The sequence below is a fragment of the Syngnathus acus genome, chromosome 14 (assembly GCF_901709675.1).
Source record: "Syngnathus acus chromosome 14, fSynAcu1.2, whole genome shotgun sequence".
Lineage (NCBI taxonomy): Eukaryota > Metazoa > Chordata > Actinopteri > Syngnathiformes > Syngnathidae > Syngnathus > Syngnathus acus.
In genome coordinates this window covers 3,320,121-3,338,270 of record NC_051099.1, presented here as the reverse complement: position 1 = coordinate 3,338,270, position 18,150 = coordinate 3,320,121, and the positions used below count along the sequence as shown (strand labels likewise).

General features: G+C 46.2%; 4 protein-coding genes across 6 annotated transcripts; 1 reads left to right on the top strand and 3 right to left on the bottom strand.

Moving 5' to 3' along the window:
* The first annotated feature begins 532 nt into the window (after window positions 1-532).
* slc25a1a (solute carrier family 25 member 1a) lies at window positions 533-3,569 on the top strand. The gene is made up of 9 exons (XM_037269599.1): window positions 533-856; window positions 1,247-1,354; window positions 1,428-1,527; window positions 1,737-1,875; window positions 1,941-2,025; window positions 2,085-2,189; window positions 2,301-2,416; window positions 2,476-2,549; window positions 2,625-3,569. The coding sequence occupies exons 1-9, from the start codon at window positions 673-675 to the stop codon at window positions 2,737-2,739; spliced, it is 1,026 nt and encodes a 341-aa protein (XP_037125494.1). The 5' UTR covers window positions 533-672; the 3' UTR covers window positions 2,740-3,569.
* An 81-nt stretch (window positions 3,570-3,650) lies between these two features.
* nle1 (notchless homolog 1 (Drosophila)) lies at window positions 3,651-6,950 on the bottom strand. The gene is made up of 13 exons (XM_037269598.1): window positions 6,861-6,950; window positions 6,442-6,611; window positions 6,158-6,378; window positions 5,983-6,062; window positions 5,823-5,899; window positions 5,657-5,754; window positions 5,278-5,470; window positions 5,073-5,208; window positions 4,943-4,989; window positions 4,666-4,868; window positions 4,432-4,591; window positions 4,279-4,349; window positions 3,651-4,202 (listed from the first exon to the last, which is right to left on the bottom strand). Exons 2-13 carry the CDS (start codon window positions 6,574-6,576, stop codon window positions 4,190-4,192), a joined length of 1,434 nt encoding a protein of 477 aa, XP_037125493.1. The 5' UTR covers window positions 6,577-6,611; window positions 6,861-6,950; the 3' UTR covers window positions 3,651-4,189.
* A 320-nt stretch (window positions 6,951-7,270) lies between these two features.
* inpp5kb (inositol polyphosphate-5-phosphatase Kb) lies at window positions 7,271-11,302 on the bottom strand. Of its 3 annotated transcripts, XM_037269565.1 has the most exons (13): window positions 10,990-11,302; window positions 10,707-10,758; window positions 9,514-9,618; window positions 9,330-9,438; window positions 9,138-9,254; window positions 8,901-9,076; window positions 8,658-8,769; window positions 8,489-8,598; window positions 8,176-8,389; window positions 7,940-8,077; window positions 7,780-7,863; window positions 7,570-7,674; window positions 7,271-7,500 (listed from the first exon to the last, which is right to left on the bottom strand). In XM_037269565.1, the coding sequence occupies exons 2-13, from the start codon at window positions 10,748-10,750 to the stop codon at window positions 7,432-7,434; spliced, it is 1,383 nt and encodes a 460-aa protein (XP_037125460.1). In that variant the 5' UTR covers window positions 10,751-10,758; window positions 10,990-11,302; the 3' UTR covers window positions 7,271-7,431. The 3 variants fall into 3 exon arrangements, with proteins under 3 accessions (XP_037125460.1, XP_037125457.1, XP_037125458.1); XM_037269562.1 differs by lacking the exons at window positions 10,707-10,758; window positions 10,990-11,302 and adding an exon at window positions 9,899-10,277; XM_037269563.1 differs by lacking the exons at window positions 10,707-10,758; window positions 10,990-11,302 and adding an exon at window positions 9,899-10,280 and having other exon boundaries at window positions 7,459-7,500; window positions 7,570-7,694.
* A 1,588-nt stretch (window positions 11,303-12,890) lies between these two features.
* Window positions 12,891-17,171, bottom strand: pitpnab (phosphatidylinositol transfer protein, alpha b). Its single transcript, XM_037269567.1, has 12 exons — window positions 16,979-17,171; window positions 15,861-15,891; window positions 14,960-15,105; window positions 14,797-14,888; window positions 14,485-14,492; window positions 14,282-14,356; window positions 14,087-14,170; window positions 13,942-14,019; window positions 13,765-13,875; window positions 13,571-13,693; window positions 13,421-13,514; window positions 12,891-13,237 (listed from the first exon to the last, which is right to left on the bottom strand). Exons 1-11 carry the CDS (start codon window positions 16,993-16,995, stop codon window positions 13,467-13,469), a joined length of 813 nt encoding a protein of 270 aa, XP_037125462.1. The 5' UTR covers window positions 16,996-17,171; the 3' UTR covers window positions 12,891-13,237; window positions 13,421-13,466.
* Window positions 17,172-18,150: the final 979 nt, after the last annotated feature.

Here is an 18,150-nt window from a genome sequence, read left to right as displayed (position 1 = left end):
TGCTAATAATAAAGGAAAAAAACTTTTTTTTTGTTGCTGTTTGTCTTTTTTATATGACGTGAAGATATGCAGAAACAGGAGGTGAATAAAATTGATAACGGCATAGAGTAAGCAAGCATGTGTGATTATTTTAGTTTATATTTAAATGGGTGGGTTTTCATTATATATTTTTTTATTAAATTAACTGGATTTCATTTGGGTACAAACATAAACATTTGTTTTAATATCAACTGAGCTTATGCTGCCGGGTGTTAGCGTGCATAAAAATGAAATAAATTTAATTTCCTTTATGAGTTTGGCTGGTTAATTCAACAACTTCAATACATTTTCCTCGTTATTTTTATTAACGATATCTGCTGCTGCTTATCGCGCACTAGAGCATCGTTAATAAAAACACATCCTCCATCTTATTGGTCCAGCGAGACGGCGCTAGATCACATGACCAACCCACAATACCCCAGCCAATGAGGTGGTCCAGCGAGGCGGCGCTAGATCACATGACCAACCCATATCACCCCCAGCCAATGAGGTGGTCCTCTCAGTTGACCCACTGCCTTGCATACTAACATCAGCACCACCTCTCCACCCCTCCCTCCCTCCCCATACATTGTTGGCACACCCTCGCAGCCTGTCTTGTTGTTGTCATTGCAGCGAAGCCTTCTATCCACCAGCATGCCGCTCGATAAGCCCCCTCTCCCTTGCGAGAAAGGCGACGGCCGGCGGCGGAAAGCTTTGCCCGGGTCGGCGCTCTCGCCTCCGCTGTCGCTGAGGCACTCATACACGGCCAGGAGGAGTCTGGCGGCGGCGGCGGTAGGGGGTAGGAAGATAACGCATCCTGGGAAGGCTATCCTAGCAGGTCCGCTCGTTTCGTTTTTCTTCTTCCTCCTTAAACGCTACTTTGAGCCGATTGCAATGACTGCAGAGCTGCTTTTGCACAAGCTGGCGCCTAATAAGGCAAACTGGGTCACAAAGGCAATCCAGCAGACTGTGATGCTCATCAAGCAAAACGTCTGTCTACTTCCATGCTAGTAGTTTCTTTAACCGGGCTCTACAAAACCATTTGCAGTAATGTATAAATCAGACATAATAATTCTTCCATTCCATAGTGTCAGGCCAATTGAAAGCTGTGCGATTATGACCTGACCAATAAGAGAAACACCATTTGGACTAAATTAATACAATTTCATGGAACAAATGGGCAAAAGGTCATCTAATGTGTGCCCATTAACCCAATTCCTCCCCTCAGGTGGGATCGCGGGCGGAATCGAGATTTGTATCACCTTCCCGACGGAGTACGTCAAGACTCAACTGCAGCTGGACGAACGAGCCAACCCGCCACGCTACCGGGGCATCGGTCGGTCACGCCAGGATGAAACCGTCTGTCCACTTCCTGTCTGGGCTTGACTTAATGTCCCCGTTGTTGGCAGGTGACTGCGTGAAGCTAACTGTGCAGGATCACGGTCTCAGAGGCCTGTACCGAGGGCTCAGCTCGCTGCTCTACGGCTCCATCCCCAAGTCGGCAGTCAGGTTTGATTTCTGTTCCAAGTGATAGATTTTCCCCAAGGCGTGACGAACCTAATCCGGATCAGTTTTTACGCTCAAGCAAGCCATCATAAACGGAAGGACATGGAGCCTGATCCCATCATGGTTTGCGGTTGACTTAACCTGTGCAGTGAAAACACAAAAGGATCAAGAACCAAGACCACCACATCTCAAGTTAATCCATTCCCCATCAGATTCGGCACCTTCGAGATCCTCAGCAACCCAATGCGAGATGCTACGGGCAGACTGGACAACACACGGAGCCTCCTGTGCGGCTTGGGTGCGGGAATAGCCGAGGCTATCGTCATCGTGTGTCCCATGGAGACGCTCAAGGTGAAAGGGCGGTGCGGGTTTGTGATGGGGACATTCATATGACTGTTGTTTGGACCTCACTGCAGGTGAAGCTGATTCACGACCAGTGTTCGATGAGGCCTCGGTACCGGGGTTTCTTTCACGGTGTCAGCGAGATCATCAGAGAGCAAGGTAAGACTTCAAAGTCAAGCTACTATGACGACTATTAGCTTCATCTGCTTTTCCTTTAGGGGTCCGGGGGACGTATCAAGGTCTGACAGCAACCGTGCTCAAGCAGGGAACCAATCAGGCCATCCGATTTTACGTGATGAACGCATTACGTAATTGGTACAAAGGTAAGAATCACACTCAAGTAGCTGACAGCATGGCTTTCCGATATTCCCTGACCCAATAGATCAGAAACATGCAGTTCTTGCACATAAGTGATATTTTGGTCGGCCCTAAAGGTGACGATCCCAGAAAGGAATTGCACCCAATCGTCACAGCCATGTTTGGAGCCACGGCGGGGGCCGCCAGCGTTTTCGGCAACACGCCTCTGGATGTGGTCAAGACCAGAATGCAGGTTAGTTGACACATTTGTTGTTTAACCTTGGAAAAGTTTCTAAGGATCATGTTTTAAAGGGTCTGGATGCCCATCGCTACAAGAACACAGTGGACTGTGCTTTCCAGATCCTCAAGCAGGAAGGACCGCAAGCGTGAGTTGCCTCAGTCCAATCCTTTACTAGCTACGAGCATAACAATGGTCTTCCTGTTCCATCCCATCCCAAAAGGTTCTACAAGGGGACCGTTCCTCGGCTGGGCCGCGTGTGCTTGGATGTAGCCATCGTCTTTGTCATCTATGAGGAGGTGGTCAAGTTGCTCAACAACGTGTGGAAAACCCAGTAGGCAGGACTCACCTGAAAGAAGATTGGCAAAGCCTTCTGGAAAGCACTCAGCCAGACATTTCCACATGTTGCTTTAGGAATATTTTCCAGCACTGAAATACTGCAATGAAGGTTGAACAAAGACATAAAAAGCAAGCATACGTTTTGAGACACTGGAACTGGAAAAACTAAGGAGGCGGGGCAATTAATTCATTTGAGAGCCCCAATACTTTGGTTCACATCGGGTTTTTAATTTATATTATTTATTCTGTTTGGAGGATGTTGGTGAGCACACTGTTTTTTGGTTTTGGGAAAAACACATGCACAAAGTCCTTTGTTACCAAGGTCTGTTTTTTTTCACTTTTTGGGATCACTAAGTTGATTCATGCTGCTTTTTGGGTGGGGAATTATCTATTAGCTGCTTGGCTAATAAGTCGAATCTTTTGATTTCATGTTATGGTTGTAGAAGTACACGTGAAGCTAAAAAACCTAGAAGCCAGCACACCATTTTCACATCACACGCTGCTTTTATATCATTTTTCATTAGCCACATGCTAAGTCTGTCTTGGTCAGTGCTAACAGACTTTCACATGCAACTCCTTTTCAGCATTATCCGAAGAAGACGGCACAGATAGCTTTAAGATATCACTTTTTATTTTTCATCAACCGTTATTAGTTGTTATTATGGTGGGGTCGATTTGTATATTAGCCACATGCTAATTATGTCTGTTTTATTCGATACTCATACTTGTTGCGCTATTACAACACAGCGTTTCGAAAACAGAAATTCAAGGTGGTCAGCCTTTTTGTTTCAAGTGGCCATTTTGAGAGCAAAATCCAGAGTTTGTAAAAGCAAACATGGTGCGAGGGTCTTTATATCGCTGCCCATTTCTCGATTCTTATCATTCGTGTTTTCATGTTTCCTTCATGTTCTTTTCTATCAAGTTAGATGAACAGTTTTTTACTCTTGGTAGGGGGGGCTCGATCACGCACACAATCGATAGGATGCCTTCAGAGTCCCTCCCTTTTTTATTTGCCAAACTAAAATCATGAGCCCTGTTTTGCATGAGAACATTACTCCCATTTGTGTGTGTGACTGTTTAATGTTTTGACTGTTAAATGACATCAGGTATTAAATGGAGCTTTTAATGGTGTAATAAACATTGCTGTGTTAAATGGAAAATCTATGACGTACGTTTATTAGCGGGAGTTATTGGGGGTCATGTACGTGTGAATCGATTGCAGTTCTGAGATCTGCAGGTTGAGGCTTTAACAAAGGAGATTAAACGCTGAGGCCGTGGGGGGAATCATAAGCAGTCCCCCGACTGTCACCGACACATTCCACCCAAGTCCCTTATATTCTGACCTTGTGTCGGTGAGTTGCCATGACAACATTTTTTTTTTGTAAAGCACCTTTACTCCAGCTCTCCAATCTCTTGACAGGAATGGAATCGGGGTAGCGGCCATTTTGGTTACCTTCTCCATCTGTAAAGGCACCCAGAAATAAGTCAGGGTGGGTGATTTGAATAGATAGAAAAGGTTTGCGGGTATTTTGACCTACATTCTGAGGCATTTGTCTTTGCCGCCGCTGGCCACTCGTTGTCCGTCGGGACTCCAATCCACAGCAAATACCTGCATGAAAGCAAATAGTATGCAGTGCTTAAAAAATACTGTCGAAGAATACTATTGAAGCATTTTCTAAATGTCGCCTCACCTCATCGGCGTGTCCCGGAAGATCCATGTTGAGCTTCCCGCTCTTGACGTCCCACACTTTGAGCGTGCTGTCGCTGCTGCCGCTCACCAGCAGCCGGCTGTCGGATGACCACGCCACCTGATACACGGAGCCCACGTGGCCACGGAGGGACATCAAGTACCTGCCGTGAAGAGGTGCCACGCCGTTGAGCTTGGTGGACAGCGCCGCAGTGTGGTTAACAGCGGTACTACTTACTTCCCGGTGCGACCGTCCCAGATTTTGACGGACTTGTCGAAGGAGGCCGAGGCGAGCAGGCGGGTGTCCGGGGAGAAGAGCACCTCGTTGACCAGGGCGCTGTGGCCCGTCATTCGGGCGAGAGGCTTCTTCTCCTCGGCGGGATTCCACAGGAACAAAGTGAAGTCGTCCGAGCCTGACACCAAGCGCTCCGGATTGGAACCCTGTGGGAGCGCAAAGTCATAGATTTATTAAAGTATGTACTTAAATTTAGAAAGACAACAACAAATAAACATACCCGAACATTGTTGTATCTCTGCAAGGCTTTGTCCTTAAGTTCCTCCACTAGGAGAAGACGATGTATTAGAATTAAGACTTCCCCACACTTAAAATGTAATGAAGAGCAAAAAGACATTTTATCTTCTTACGTGATCCTCTGAGGTCCTGTGGGTTGACAGTGGCGTTGGCCGGTTCAAAGGCGCCGGTCCTTAGCACGTAGTCGGTGCTGAGAGCCAGCGTGTTGACCCAGTGGGCGTGGCCCTGCAGCGTCCTGCACTGGACCCCCTAAAAGACAACAAACGGAGGCTCGTTCAGAGTCGCTTTTAACCACAACGCCTGGCCGACGGGACTCACATCTTTGGCCCGCCACACTTTGACGGTCCGGTCCTGGGACGATGTGTATAGCAGTCCGTCGCCGCCCCACTTGACGCAAGTGACCGACTGCGTGTGGCCCGTCAGGATCTTGTCACAGCGCCCCAGCACCACGTCCCAGATGCGCACCGAGCCGTCTTTGGAGCTGCTCGCTAGGTAGCGGCACTCAGCGTTGCTGGCAAAAATAAAAGACAGTTCAGTGGTTGAGGTGCACACAAGGGTATTGGGACAGCTAGAGCTTTCCTAGGACTACCTCAGAGATTTAAGGGTCACAATTCTTAAATACAAAAATGACATTTTCAAGGCGGATTCAAGGATTCCGTGTCAATTTTCAGGATAAAGAGATATTAGCGATACTTACAGGTGAAGTGGTTCCCAGCAAAGCCAAGTGATCCACTTGCTGTGTCCAGTCAGGGTCTTCCCCATTTGTGTGCCTGTCACTGGATCCCACAGAAAGATCTATAAAAAAAAAATTAAATATACATCTGTGACAAGCAAGTGCACGCGTGCGTGTTTTGCCAACTCACCTGACTGTTTTTGCACCCCGACGCAAGCTTCTTGCCATCAGGTGACCAGGCGATGCTCAGAACCCAATGTGAGTGACCTAGTCCAAATAAAACACAATCCAAAAGAAGTTAGCATGCTGCACTAACATTTTAGCTAAGAGGTGTAGCGCGGCGAGCGTACCTTTGGCAGTGTAATGCGGCGTCTCTGTCATCAAGTCCCAAAAGCGCACAGTGGTGTCACCGGACCCGCTAGCCAAATATCTGAAAACAACCAATTAACATTTTACATAAAACTCTTGAGTCACAAGTCAAAGCAGCACTCGTGATCTAAAACAAGGCTCTCCCACGCCACTCACTTGCCGGTGGGACTGAAAGCAGTGGAGATGACGGCTTCGGTGTGCCCCTGGAGCGTGCTGGTGCAGCGGGTGACGGCTCGCACCCGGAACACGGCTTGGGGCTGGTACAGCACCGGCAGCACCTGCTCCGTCTCCCATCCCAGATTCTTAATGCAGGCGCCCAGGCTGGATACGATCTCAGTGTCACCACGAGCGAAGAACGCCAATGGCACCGGCTCCTCCTGAAAAGGACAAAAATGACGTGAAATAAAGTCTACTCATTCATGTGTGTGTAACTTTTGTACCTTCTGCAGCAAGGCATTGCAGACCAGCTGCAGTTTGTCCTGAGTGATGTCGAGAGGTACGTCAAAGGAGGAGCCCAGTATCTGCCCATTCTCATCCTGAAACTGAATCAGGAGCCGCTCCACGTTCTCACCCATCGTCAAACGCCGTCTGAGCAAAATGTCCCCCTTTGCTGGAAAAAACCCCCCAAACAAAATAAATTGCATACGTTCTTATTATCAGTCAAAGCTTTGGCTGACAACATTAGCAAGCCAGTTAGCGCTAGCCTAGCTCGGTTAGCTAGTTGTGAGCCAGAGTGTTTTGAAGCTAGTAATTAGTCGTAAAAACGGCATTAACAGCGACACTCAATCAACAATAGCTCACACAATTCAATCGGAGCTCGTATAAAGCAGCTTTAGCGTCGAAATGTGATAAAACCTACCTTTGTAACCGATGTGTTAAGCCCGCACGTGTGTATACGCACAAAGATGTTGTGAAAGGGGGAGATGGTCACACAGTGCCCATGCCTGGCCCCAAGGACTCATGGGAATGCGGAAGTGAGTGCCATCAAGCTTGGGACATCTCTTCAAGTGGTAACATTTCTGGTAACTCCGTGTTTTTTACGTCTAGGTCCATGGAAATGTCAACAAAATGATTTTCCCCCAATTAATTTGGATCATATATTCTGTCGCAAGAGTATATCGTAACTCTGGTAACTTTATCGCTGTTTCCCCATCATTCTACCACATTTTTATTTTTATTATTTTTTATTTCTTTTTATTTATTTTCTTTTTATTTTATTACAGTGTGTCCCAAAAACACCACAGATGAAACAATGAAACCCATGAAATGTACATTTTAACAATAGTTTATTCATACGTAATGCTAACAAATAACATTTTCAGTATGATTTTGAACATTTGTGATGCAAATGTGTCTTTTAAATGTATTGTCTTTTCCAGTCATCATCTTTGATCAAGCTTGAAGCTAATAGGACACAAAAGTTTCTTCTTCTATTTGCGGAGCCCATTGATGTTCTCTGGCACGAGACCCTCCATGACGGCACGTTTTGACTCTAAGATCTGCAAGATTGAAAAGAGATTCTTGGAATAAACAGTACATTCTATGTAATATAATATAATAATACTCACCTGGAAGTTAGCACTGAGGCCAATGATGCTCTGCATGTTAGTGCTGTAATAGCCCAGTACATACTGCCCACCCAGCAGAGGGATATCGTCCTTATCCACTGAGATCTGGCGACCAAAACCACATGCTAACATATATTAGCAGTCAAAAGTTTGGAAACACATGCACATACAATTTCTATTTGTAAAATATGCTACATGCTAATGCATCACCTGTATGACTTCATCAATCTCAGGCAACTCGTCCTCTCGAACCCACACAAAAGTCTCATAGTCGCTTGAACTCTTGAAGCCGACCTGCGATCCGACAGCACGACGTTTGTCTATTATTACCTCCGCCAAGCAAAATGGATTTGTTTTTCCTGGGGTGCACCTTATAGAGGCCGATCCAGTCCCACGTTGAGGAGAGGAAGTCTTCCTGGACCGTGTAGTTGAGGAGAGCGTCCTGGTCGGCACTCCAGACGCCTTCAGGTGACACATGAACCAGCGGAGTATCAAAGTGTTTCCTTAGCTGCAACGACAAAAAAAAATGCAGAATGCAGACAAGCCAATCATAGAAGTGCAGTAGCTCAGGAAAGAGGCCATGAAGTCGTCTGTCTTGTCTCTCACCTCCAGACTGAAGCTAGCCATGACAGGCTTATGGTCGCTAATGCCATAGCTCATATCACTGGTGTATTTATCTTGGTTGACCACCAGAGGGTACTCGTCCAGGCTGTCGTCCGTAGCGGTCGACAACTTGTCGTCGTCATCTTCCGATGGTACGTTTTTGGGTTTGACCCGCCATAGGATGCGGTCGGTCCATGCAGGCTTTCGCTTCTTGCCGCTATATGACGCAACACAAGATCAAGCAACAGGATTTGAGCTAGCTTGGACAAGTCTGGGATGAGACACATTTGTCATTGTCTATTTGTACGTGTGTTACCCAAGGTCGTAGGCGTCGGAGTTCCGACTGAACTTGTAGGTTGGTTTGAAATTCAGGGGTCCCTCCTCAAACTCCTGCAGGAAGGTCTCTTTTTTCTTCATGGTGAGTAGCTGCACAAACAGGAAGTACAGTAGCACCTGTGTGTGTCTGTGTGTGTGGGGGGGGTCACCTGGTCCTTGCTCCACAGCAGGTTGAGACGTCCACCATTGATGGACGAGCGCAGGAAGTGCAGGCCATGGTCAGCAATGCGGAAGTTCAAATCTCCAAACCAGAACACAAGCCTGTGTGGTCAGGAATGTGGATGAGATATCTTATTGAATTTTTTAACTTATCCTCACCCCCCCCTCCTAAAAAAAAGACTTTCTGTCTTTGTAGAATGGATCCTTGTGTCCCGCTTTTGTTGTTGACTAACTTGTGGTCCAGAACCCGCCGTGCATCATCCGTGTCGAACTCTTGCGTCTCCAGGATGTGCTCAAACTCATCGACACGCTGCAGGGCATGGCTCATGTGCGCCGCCAGGTGGCAGTTGAGGAAACACACCTTGTGGCCGTAGAAAGAAAAGCGCACCGACACCGCCCCTTTGTTTCCCTAAAAAAAAACATGAATTCAGAATGAAATTAATTTTTTTATTGAATTTTGAAATCCATACCCAGTATCCAAAGATGCCGGTGCGAGTGTATGTGCTGTGGATATCTCGGATGTAAGGCAGGTGTGACTGTTTGGCGAACATCAACAGCAGCAAACCTTGCATCCTCACTGCCGCCACCTATAGGACGCACATGGAATTGCATTCGTCAGACTACGACAAGAAAACCAAAATTGTCATAAGTTTATTTGTCACCTTGATAAAGCCTCGCGGCGCCAGTGCGTCCATGAAGACGTGACTCCACGAGTCCTCGACGATCAAGTCCGAGATGAATCGGACCGGCGTGGCGCACACTTCCTGTAGCCTGGCGCAACACATTCACTTCTTTATCGGACATCTGGTTTCAAATCAGTTTACTAACTTCACATCAGTTTCTCACCCAACGACGTAGAGATCGGTGGGCGGTTGGACGTCGAGCTGCAACAGTGAGGTGACATCATCAGGCGGCTCCGCCGTGGCCACGTTCCATGTCACCATGTGCAGCCTGTTAACACGATTAAAATTGGTCAATAAAAAATAAGTTGTTCTCTTTTGAAGACCCCATTTCAGATTTTCACATCAGTTCTGGTTTCACACCTGTTTACACTGCATCTGGTTTCAAATTCTGATTCTCTTTCATCAGTTTTTGACCTTCTCACAATCCATTTGCAATGTTTTTTCCATTCATTAGATTTCATAACTGCTTTTCTCGATCTAGAGCCATTTCATTAGGTACACCGAAGCAAAGCACGAGCGCGTACAATGGGGCCTTGGCGGAGGTACACCTGAAGGCGTGGGTGGGCGGTGCAAAGCACGAGCATAGCTGGAAAGCGTCGTCCAACGTGCGCGACATCTCCTCGCTGGCCTCGTCCTCCGAGCTCATGTCGTCGATGCGGCTCAGGAGCTGAGCCAGCTTCTGGCGAAGAAGCATTCTGGAGGAGGACGACGACGACGTGGACGCGCCGCTCGCCGCGCTGTCCGAGCGCGTCCGGGCTCGGCCTGACAGGAAGTCCATCTTTGGGTAAACTAACTTCCTGCTGTCCTCAAAGGTCCGCTGAGAAAGAAGTGTCCTCCGCAAACCTCCGTCCATAATAAAAGCAGCGATATGGATTTGGAGATTTAAGTGAGGAATGTGGAGGCTGGTGGAATAAGCGGGTTACCCGGGAGGCCGCCATTCCGCAATCTCAGGCCGCTGACTAATGAGCGGACAATGGCATTAGGCTTCTTTTGGATGTGTTCCACTTTTCCACCCAAGTGGGTAATAGGTCAACCCGCATGCTAAAATTCTTGGGGGGGGGGGCTGTTACATCCATTTCAAAGGTGTTTACATCCACCCCATCATCTAGATTTCCCATTTCGTTCTATTAAATGTGGTTTCAAATCTGTGTTTTTATTTCCTACATTCTATTTCCTAAATAAATGTAGCAAAGAGCGTTTCCATAAGCAAGTCACATGCAGGGACTTAAGCGGAGTGTTTGTAAGTAGATCAGCGAGGTGAAGAATGGCAGTTTCATTGCGCAAACCCAGCCAAAAGCCTCTTATTACAATTAGGGAGCAAGAATACGAACAAGAGAACAAAAAAAAACAACTCACCTGCACTTGTCTCTTCCTCCGCTTGGGAACCGAGCGGCACTCATGTTGTCCTCTGCACACACACACACCCACAGTGTTAAATCTCTCTACAGGTCACCATGGCAACAGTCAAAACTGCTGTCATTTGTGAAATGGATTTTTTTTTTTAATCAGCAGAGAGTAAGCTCTCTGACATCGGCGGCACAAGACTTGCAGTTTTATTTTATCCAAAAGGGACCCGGAGCAAGATGTAGCAAAGCAGCCCCAGAACATTCCCAAGCTTCTTGAAGTGTGTTTTCAGTACCTGTGTCTTGGCTACCGATGTGACGAGGCGTCCGGAAGAAGCTGCAGACCCCTTGGGCGCAGATGACGAAGATCTCCAAGGAGGAGTCCAGAGACTGGATCGGCTTTCCCGCTGACACTCCCGTCGTTGGAGGCGTGCGCTCGTTGTTCTCGCCGCCACTGGTCGCACAGAACAGCGACCTGCCGCTGCTGCCTGGAAGACTTAAAGGTGGGATCAAGCTTATGATGCAGCTTGCTTGAGAAGTATTATGACATTGGTGAATGGACACATTTGTTGAGTGGACATGACGCAAGCAGTTGGACGGTTCACTTTTAGGCCCTACAAAAGCAAACTCCGCCTTCAAACGGCAGCCATGTTGGATGTCAAAAATCCTTTCCTGTGAGTTGCGATTGGTTACCTGAAATATCAACGTATAGAAAGTGACAACTCTATTAAGCATATAGAAGAGATATTTTCAGCCTCATTTGGGGTCACGAACTTCTCACAAAATGTCCCTGTAAGCAGGATTTGATGTAATCTAAGCCTGATTAATTTTGCCATTAGTGAGCAATGTGTGTGTGACATATATTCACATATTTGGATGATTTAAAAATGATTTAAAAAATCAGTCAAATAAATATCTTTGCTTGTCTCATTTTTGTTTTGTTTCATTTATTTCATCAATTCACATTTCCAATGTACAATTTGTGTGATTGGAAGATTAAGATGACAACAAATAAAAGGCACAAATCCACAAGAAAAGATCAAGAAAAAGCAAGGAGCACGCTAACACACAAGTAAGATAGTTGAAGGAGCTAAAAAAAAAAAAAAAAAAATTCTGGGGTGTTATTGTTACATTTCTGGCCTTTAAATTTGAATTAAAAGTTATTTCCCAAATGGGGTTTGTGGTTTCCTCTTAGCAACAGCACGACGACAACATTTAACCCAAAAAGTTTCTTTTAAATGTGGTCCTGCAATGAGGTTCTTGTGCAGAGAATACAGTACGTACAATATTTGATGGAAGTGGATCATCTTCACGAATTATATCTTGAAGGGACATATTGCACAAAAATTTGAAAACAACAGGCTTCCCGCTCGGACAACAAAACAGTCACATCACTGAACAACACACACGCACACATGCACAGGCACGCTCATGCACACATTCCAAAAACAACAGGACAAAGTTTGGTCTGGAAAAAAAAAAAAACACTAAATTTTGGGCCTTTTTTTTTGGTCGTCATGGCAGTTATTGCTATCGCTGGATAAGCTCGTTTATCCACTGGAGAGAAGGTGACTCGCTAAAGCCGCGTTCCCACCGCCTACGCTTCGGTCGCCATCTGATTTCGTTTTCCAACGGTACCAACAATGTCACCTTTACGACCTTTGCCCTCGCGTACCGAACTGTGGAAACACGGCTTTTAGACTCAAATTAACTTGTCTATGGAGAATATGCATGTTTAATTTCCATGCTAACCGAATGCTAACTGCTTCATTTGGGCAAACCTGGTCACACACAAATGCAACACACAGACACACACACATACGCACCCCCCCATACACACACACTGTGTCACAAAGCAGCAAAATATTAGCAGGGCATAAATAAACAGAACCTTCCACCTGCCGGTTTTTACAACTGTTAGCTTTACACAACAAAACGACACACTAACAACGCTAAGGGTGCAATGAAAAAAAACAAAAAAAAACACATAGCAGCTGGTGGGAAGAAATAAAAGACTTACCGAAAAAATTTTTTTTTTAAAAACCCTGTTGATATATTCATATCTATATGTACAGTATATAAATACTGCATTATTCCATACAATGACTCCGCCCCAATGCCCACCTTATGCCCATTCACCTAGCATAGTGTGTATATGTATTTACTATATATATATATATATATATATATATATATATATATATATATATATATATATATATGTGTACACACACACACACACACATACACACACAACATGGGAATAGCTTCAGTAAATCCTACACGACAGAGATAATTAACTCTGTGGTTTGGGGGAATGAATCAATGAGTAAATGGATCTATTGATTTCCGTGAACGGGGCAGGGACGGAGACCACAGACGACGAGTGTACTGGGTCCAGCATCTTGCAAACCAGATGATACCGAGAGAAGGAATTTGAGACAGGTCGGAGGTCAGGACTGGGATTTCGGAGGGGATGGCCGCATGTTGAGTCGTTTGGAGCGGGAGGAGGACGTGAATCCGCTGGTGTCTCGGTATTCGGGTCTAGAAGACGGAAAAGGATTTTACTCATACTCGAGATCAAATCAGTTTGTTGACATCTAGCAAAAAAACATCCATTATTAAAGATTTTTTTTTTTACCCACAGATTTATTGATTCATTTTTACATTTATCAACCAGATGGTGCTACAGCACAATTTTACTCATTTTTCTTTTTGACAACACACCTGATGAGCAGCAGCAGTCACAATCTTGGGAGGGGGGGGGTCGATCTCAATCCTCGAGCGCCACCATGCCTTTCACGGGGTCCTTCACTCGCATCTACAAAACGAGCCGCACTCAATGACCACCTTCTACTTCCTCGTGTCCATCCTTACCTCATCCAGCTCCTTGCGCGTCTCCTCCTCCATGCGGCGGATATCCTCCATGTTCAGGTCGATCCACTTATCGATCCAGCAGAACAACTGACGGTGGAAGTTGGTGAAAAGGCGCTTCTCTTGCTGCGGACGCATAGAAAGGAAAGTCAATGGCTGCGTCGGGCGGCCGCCGATCCTCAAATGCCGAGTCGGACCTTTTGGATGAAGCTTTCCACTTTGTTCTGCAGGCCCCACCACTTGAATTTAACCGTGACCAGCTTGTAGGCACACATGTGTGGGCAGTCTTTCTTGTTGGGGAGCTCCTTCTGCAAAAACAAGCGTGTCAAATATTTTCCAGGAGTGCCATTTTAATAGACAAACACCATCCGTACCCGCCAGTCCGGTCCAAGAGGGCCTCGCCCGGTCTTGACCGACTTGTACCTGCAGGGATCCTCCTCCGGCTTGTAGTCCTGCCACCAGAACAAAAATACCATTCAAAGTCCACATGGGTGGTGTGGTCCAAATAGCTTCGCACACCTTGAGCTCCACTTGGGTTCTGTCGGCGATGTCGATATAGACCACATCCACCTTCTTCCAGGTTTCGGCATCCAAGCCGTGCACCTAAAGAAAAAAAAAAACGGGTCAGGAGTTCTGACCACAACTGAGAAGGTGGGTGTCTTGCATTAGCTTTGTGACTCAAGACTTCAGGAAGCAATTCCATCTCATGCTTACGTTGTCCTGGCGTCCCATGTCAGGTTTGTGCCACGTCTCGATCTTGATCAGGAAGTTCTCCTTCATGTATTCATTCTGTCGCGAGAGGAGACGAGATGACACTCACCAACGAGCGCGCGCTTGCGCTAGCAGTTCAAGTGTCTCTCGCTAGTCTTCATGTTCTTTCTCAATGTGTTTGTGTGCAACATTTCCAATATACTTACAGTGATAACTTTGTATCCAAGTGAAGGAAAGCAGCCCAAAAGAAAAAAACACAAGGGAAAAAAGGACGACTAAGCAATTTGAGGCCATCTTAACAATACGCAGAATAATTGTGTGCGTGTGCGGATCAGGTGATCCTCTCTGGCTGGACATGCAGTAAATTATTCAAGGCTTCCACAAGGACGCCACGCAAGCAGGAGACCAAGCTGATGGTATCCTTTTTGCATTCCCCAGTAGGATTGTCATAGTATGAAATTATAACACCTCAATAATATCAGTCTGCTGTGAAATACGATTGTGCGCGTGCGAGTTACCTGTGCGACAGTACGGGTACGCGTTCCAGGCTTTCTCGTGGATGTTGAGGGCCGAAGACGGAGCTAACATTCTGACGAAGGACGGCACTTTACTGCAGGATAGAGAGTGTTATCGCTGCTATATATTTCGAATCAGCATAGTGAAGCTCATGGATGTTCTCACCTCTGCAAATGGTAGATTTTGTGCGTGTACTGGCCTTTCTCGCCATCTTTCTCGTAGGGCTCGTTTTTGAGTACCTCCACGCCTTCGCCGCCTCCCGTCTCGTTCTTGCTGGCCTCGGCCACCGAGTACAGCTGGCCCACTTGGTACTAAAGGAGGAAAATGCGAACGTGTTATTGATTGCTTTATGTTTTTGAGACTGACTTTGCTTATCTCCCCCCCCCCCCCCGCCATCCACATTCTTGCTGATCCATGTGACTGCTGGAAGCGCAGAACAATGGCGGCCTTTCTTTCTTAATCGGATCTAATCCACAAATCTGGACACACGGCTCGGCGACGTCTTGAACCCTCGTGGTGCTGTGACAATTGCTTTCAACATTAAAGGGCGTCCAATCATTTTACATTTAGGACAGAGTAGCAAATGTAAAATAGAACAATTGTTCTCATTTTTGTTGTATGTGTGTGACTAGCATGACATGTAATTCCCCCCAGGCAAAGAATTCTGCCTAGCAACAAGCAGCAACACGAGTGAACTGGGAAACGTGAGCAAGTAAAATAAATCTCAATGAGCGCCCTGACAAACTGCGAACGTTAACCGACTGGAAATAAAAGCCGACGCTTCTTGAGGGAATTTCAAAACGAGGGTCTTTATGGCTCTTTTCCGCCCTCAGGGAAAACGTCGACATCACATATTTGTGAATGACTGCTCCTAGTGAAGGTCAAGGTCGCAGGAGACACATTTTAGAGGCACATAAATGAATCAGGAGGGACATCTACGAGCTACCCGAGACGGATTTAGAGCCTTAAAAGATCATTCGACAAGAAGTTACTACAACAAATTTGTTTACATACAAAGTCAATCAAACAAGCGGAATTTATTTCGTTGACTGTGTTGTGAACTTACCTCTTCCACGGAGATAGGAAGAATCACCCGACTGCGAGACAGAAAAGAAGGTGGCCATTAATAGAAAAACTTTGAAAGGACAAGGCGAGATGATGATGATGAATACACAAATGTGCTAATGCTAACACACAGGCTGGTCCACTAAGTGTGAAAGACACAAGTGCTAATAAACAATCACTATAACAACCAAATGATTGTGAAACTTCCGCTTCGCTTTTAATGTAACCGAAATATGCAGCGTATGCCCGCTTTGGCGTAATCCCGCCTTCCCTGTTTGCTAATCTGTGGCTCGACCCCAAACTGGCACAGCTGCTGCATGCGGGACCATCCGAAATAACAGTAATGATGATACTGACAAATCTCGGTGTCAGGACTTTTCCTTTCGGACTCTTTTCTCAGCTATTATTGTTAATCCCACACTATATCTGGATTATTTTAACAGGTGTGAGCATGAGTTATCAGCGTTGACACCATTTAATGCTTTTTAATTCACTTCCAGGTACACTGCTGAAGGCCAGACTCTCCCTAATCGCTGCATGTCAGTCATCACTCCTGTTTTTTCCCCCTTTGTGGCAGTGGCAATTTATTGATTAAATCCACGTGACCATGCCATAAAACAAAAAAAACAAAAACAAGAGCCTGGGCTAGGTGTGAGCAGATCGCCTTGCCCTTGCAGCTAATAGGCCTCAGCAACTAACATTTTTAGCATCTTGGGAATGCTGACAAAGGCTCTAAAAATCTTATATGCTCCTATTTTCTTGATTTCTTGATTGCTTCCTAGCTGCATACATTGTTCTAGAGTGGCCCCGTGAGGTGTTTCACCTTCACCGTGCATCCATCAAGAACATGGAGGAGGAGAGGTGTCATTTACGCATTCCTTAGGTTTAGCACTACATTCCATTTGCAGAATTTGAAGGGCACAGCCGCCTTTGCCTGAGCCGGATGCTGCACGTGAGGATGATGATGCAACAGCCTTCATCATCTCGCGCGCTTCATGCGGTGAAATATGACATGCATACCCCCCCCCCCCCCCTCCTCCCTCCCTCCACGACACACACCACTCCTCTTCATCCTCTCATCCTCCACCCTCAATGTCGCGCGCACACACGTATACTTACAATTCCTTGATGAGCATGGTTGGGCTAAGTGGATGTGTAAAGGCTTTAAAATAAATTTGCGTCGATGCCTGGATTCTCCTCTTCCTCTTTTTTTTTCACTCGCTATGTCATTCTAGCTGCACAAGCCGCCGACTGGCTGCTGCCGTGCGTGATGACTTCCTTCCTGCGCGCGGCCCGCTGCTGCAGAAACGGGACGTCGTGCATGGTAGGGGGGAGGGGGGGAGATGGCAGTGGGTGACTCCATTTAGGACATTAAAACGGGGGTGGAAATGAAGTAGCAGTAATTAAGTGAAATGTTGAGCCACTAGGATCCAAATTGCACGCCAGGGCTGAATAATTCATCGTTATTATCGTGGAAGTTGCACGGCATTGCAGGTGACTGGCCCTTTAAGAATCTTGCGCTGGCGTCATCGCAGGTTGCTTGACGTCACTGGTGGGTTAGCGTCATGAGGCAGCCGCCTATCTGGCCGCAGCTCCGCGTGACGTCACGATGACGCCTCTACGTGAGAGCTCGTGCACTCAACACGGTCACACTGCTTCAAAAACAAATTAATTTCCCACTTTTATATTACTAGAATATTACTTTAAATTTAATTATCTTATTAATAATAGAAAATGAAAATTTGACTCAAAGGCCCTTAAAATACCACCTGTCTTAAAACTACTTTAATTATAGCAGAATTTGCTACAATGCAAGTCTACCTATAATAGTCAGTTTATTGTGTGTTTATTAAAGATCGAGGTAAAGGTAGTGACCTCGATCATGTCAGGGACCTCCAGATGTCCCACGATGAGCAGGAGCATCTCAGGTCCTAATCCCACAGTTCAGCAAATGTCTGTGTGCGCGCGCACGCACGCGCGTGCGGCTCGGCCATTATGTAAGAGCGGTTTGCTGTCGTATTTATAGCGCATCTGCATCCGACCGCCAACATCCGTTTGTCATCATCCGCTGTCCGATGAATGAATGAAGGGAGCAATGAATGACATCCGATGATTTGTGATAATCCCCAGCCAGATGCGAGGGGAAAAAGTTTGCTCGCTACTTTATGCTGACAAAAACTCCAGAGTCCACTTTAATTAACACTCTAGCAATATTAGGTTTTAGTAATTGTTGTACATAAAGTCAACTCCCGTGCTGGATGCAAAAAAAGCTTTGATCATTATTATACGTG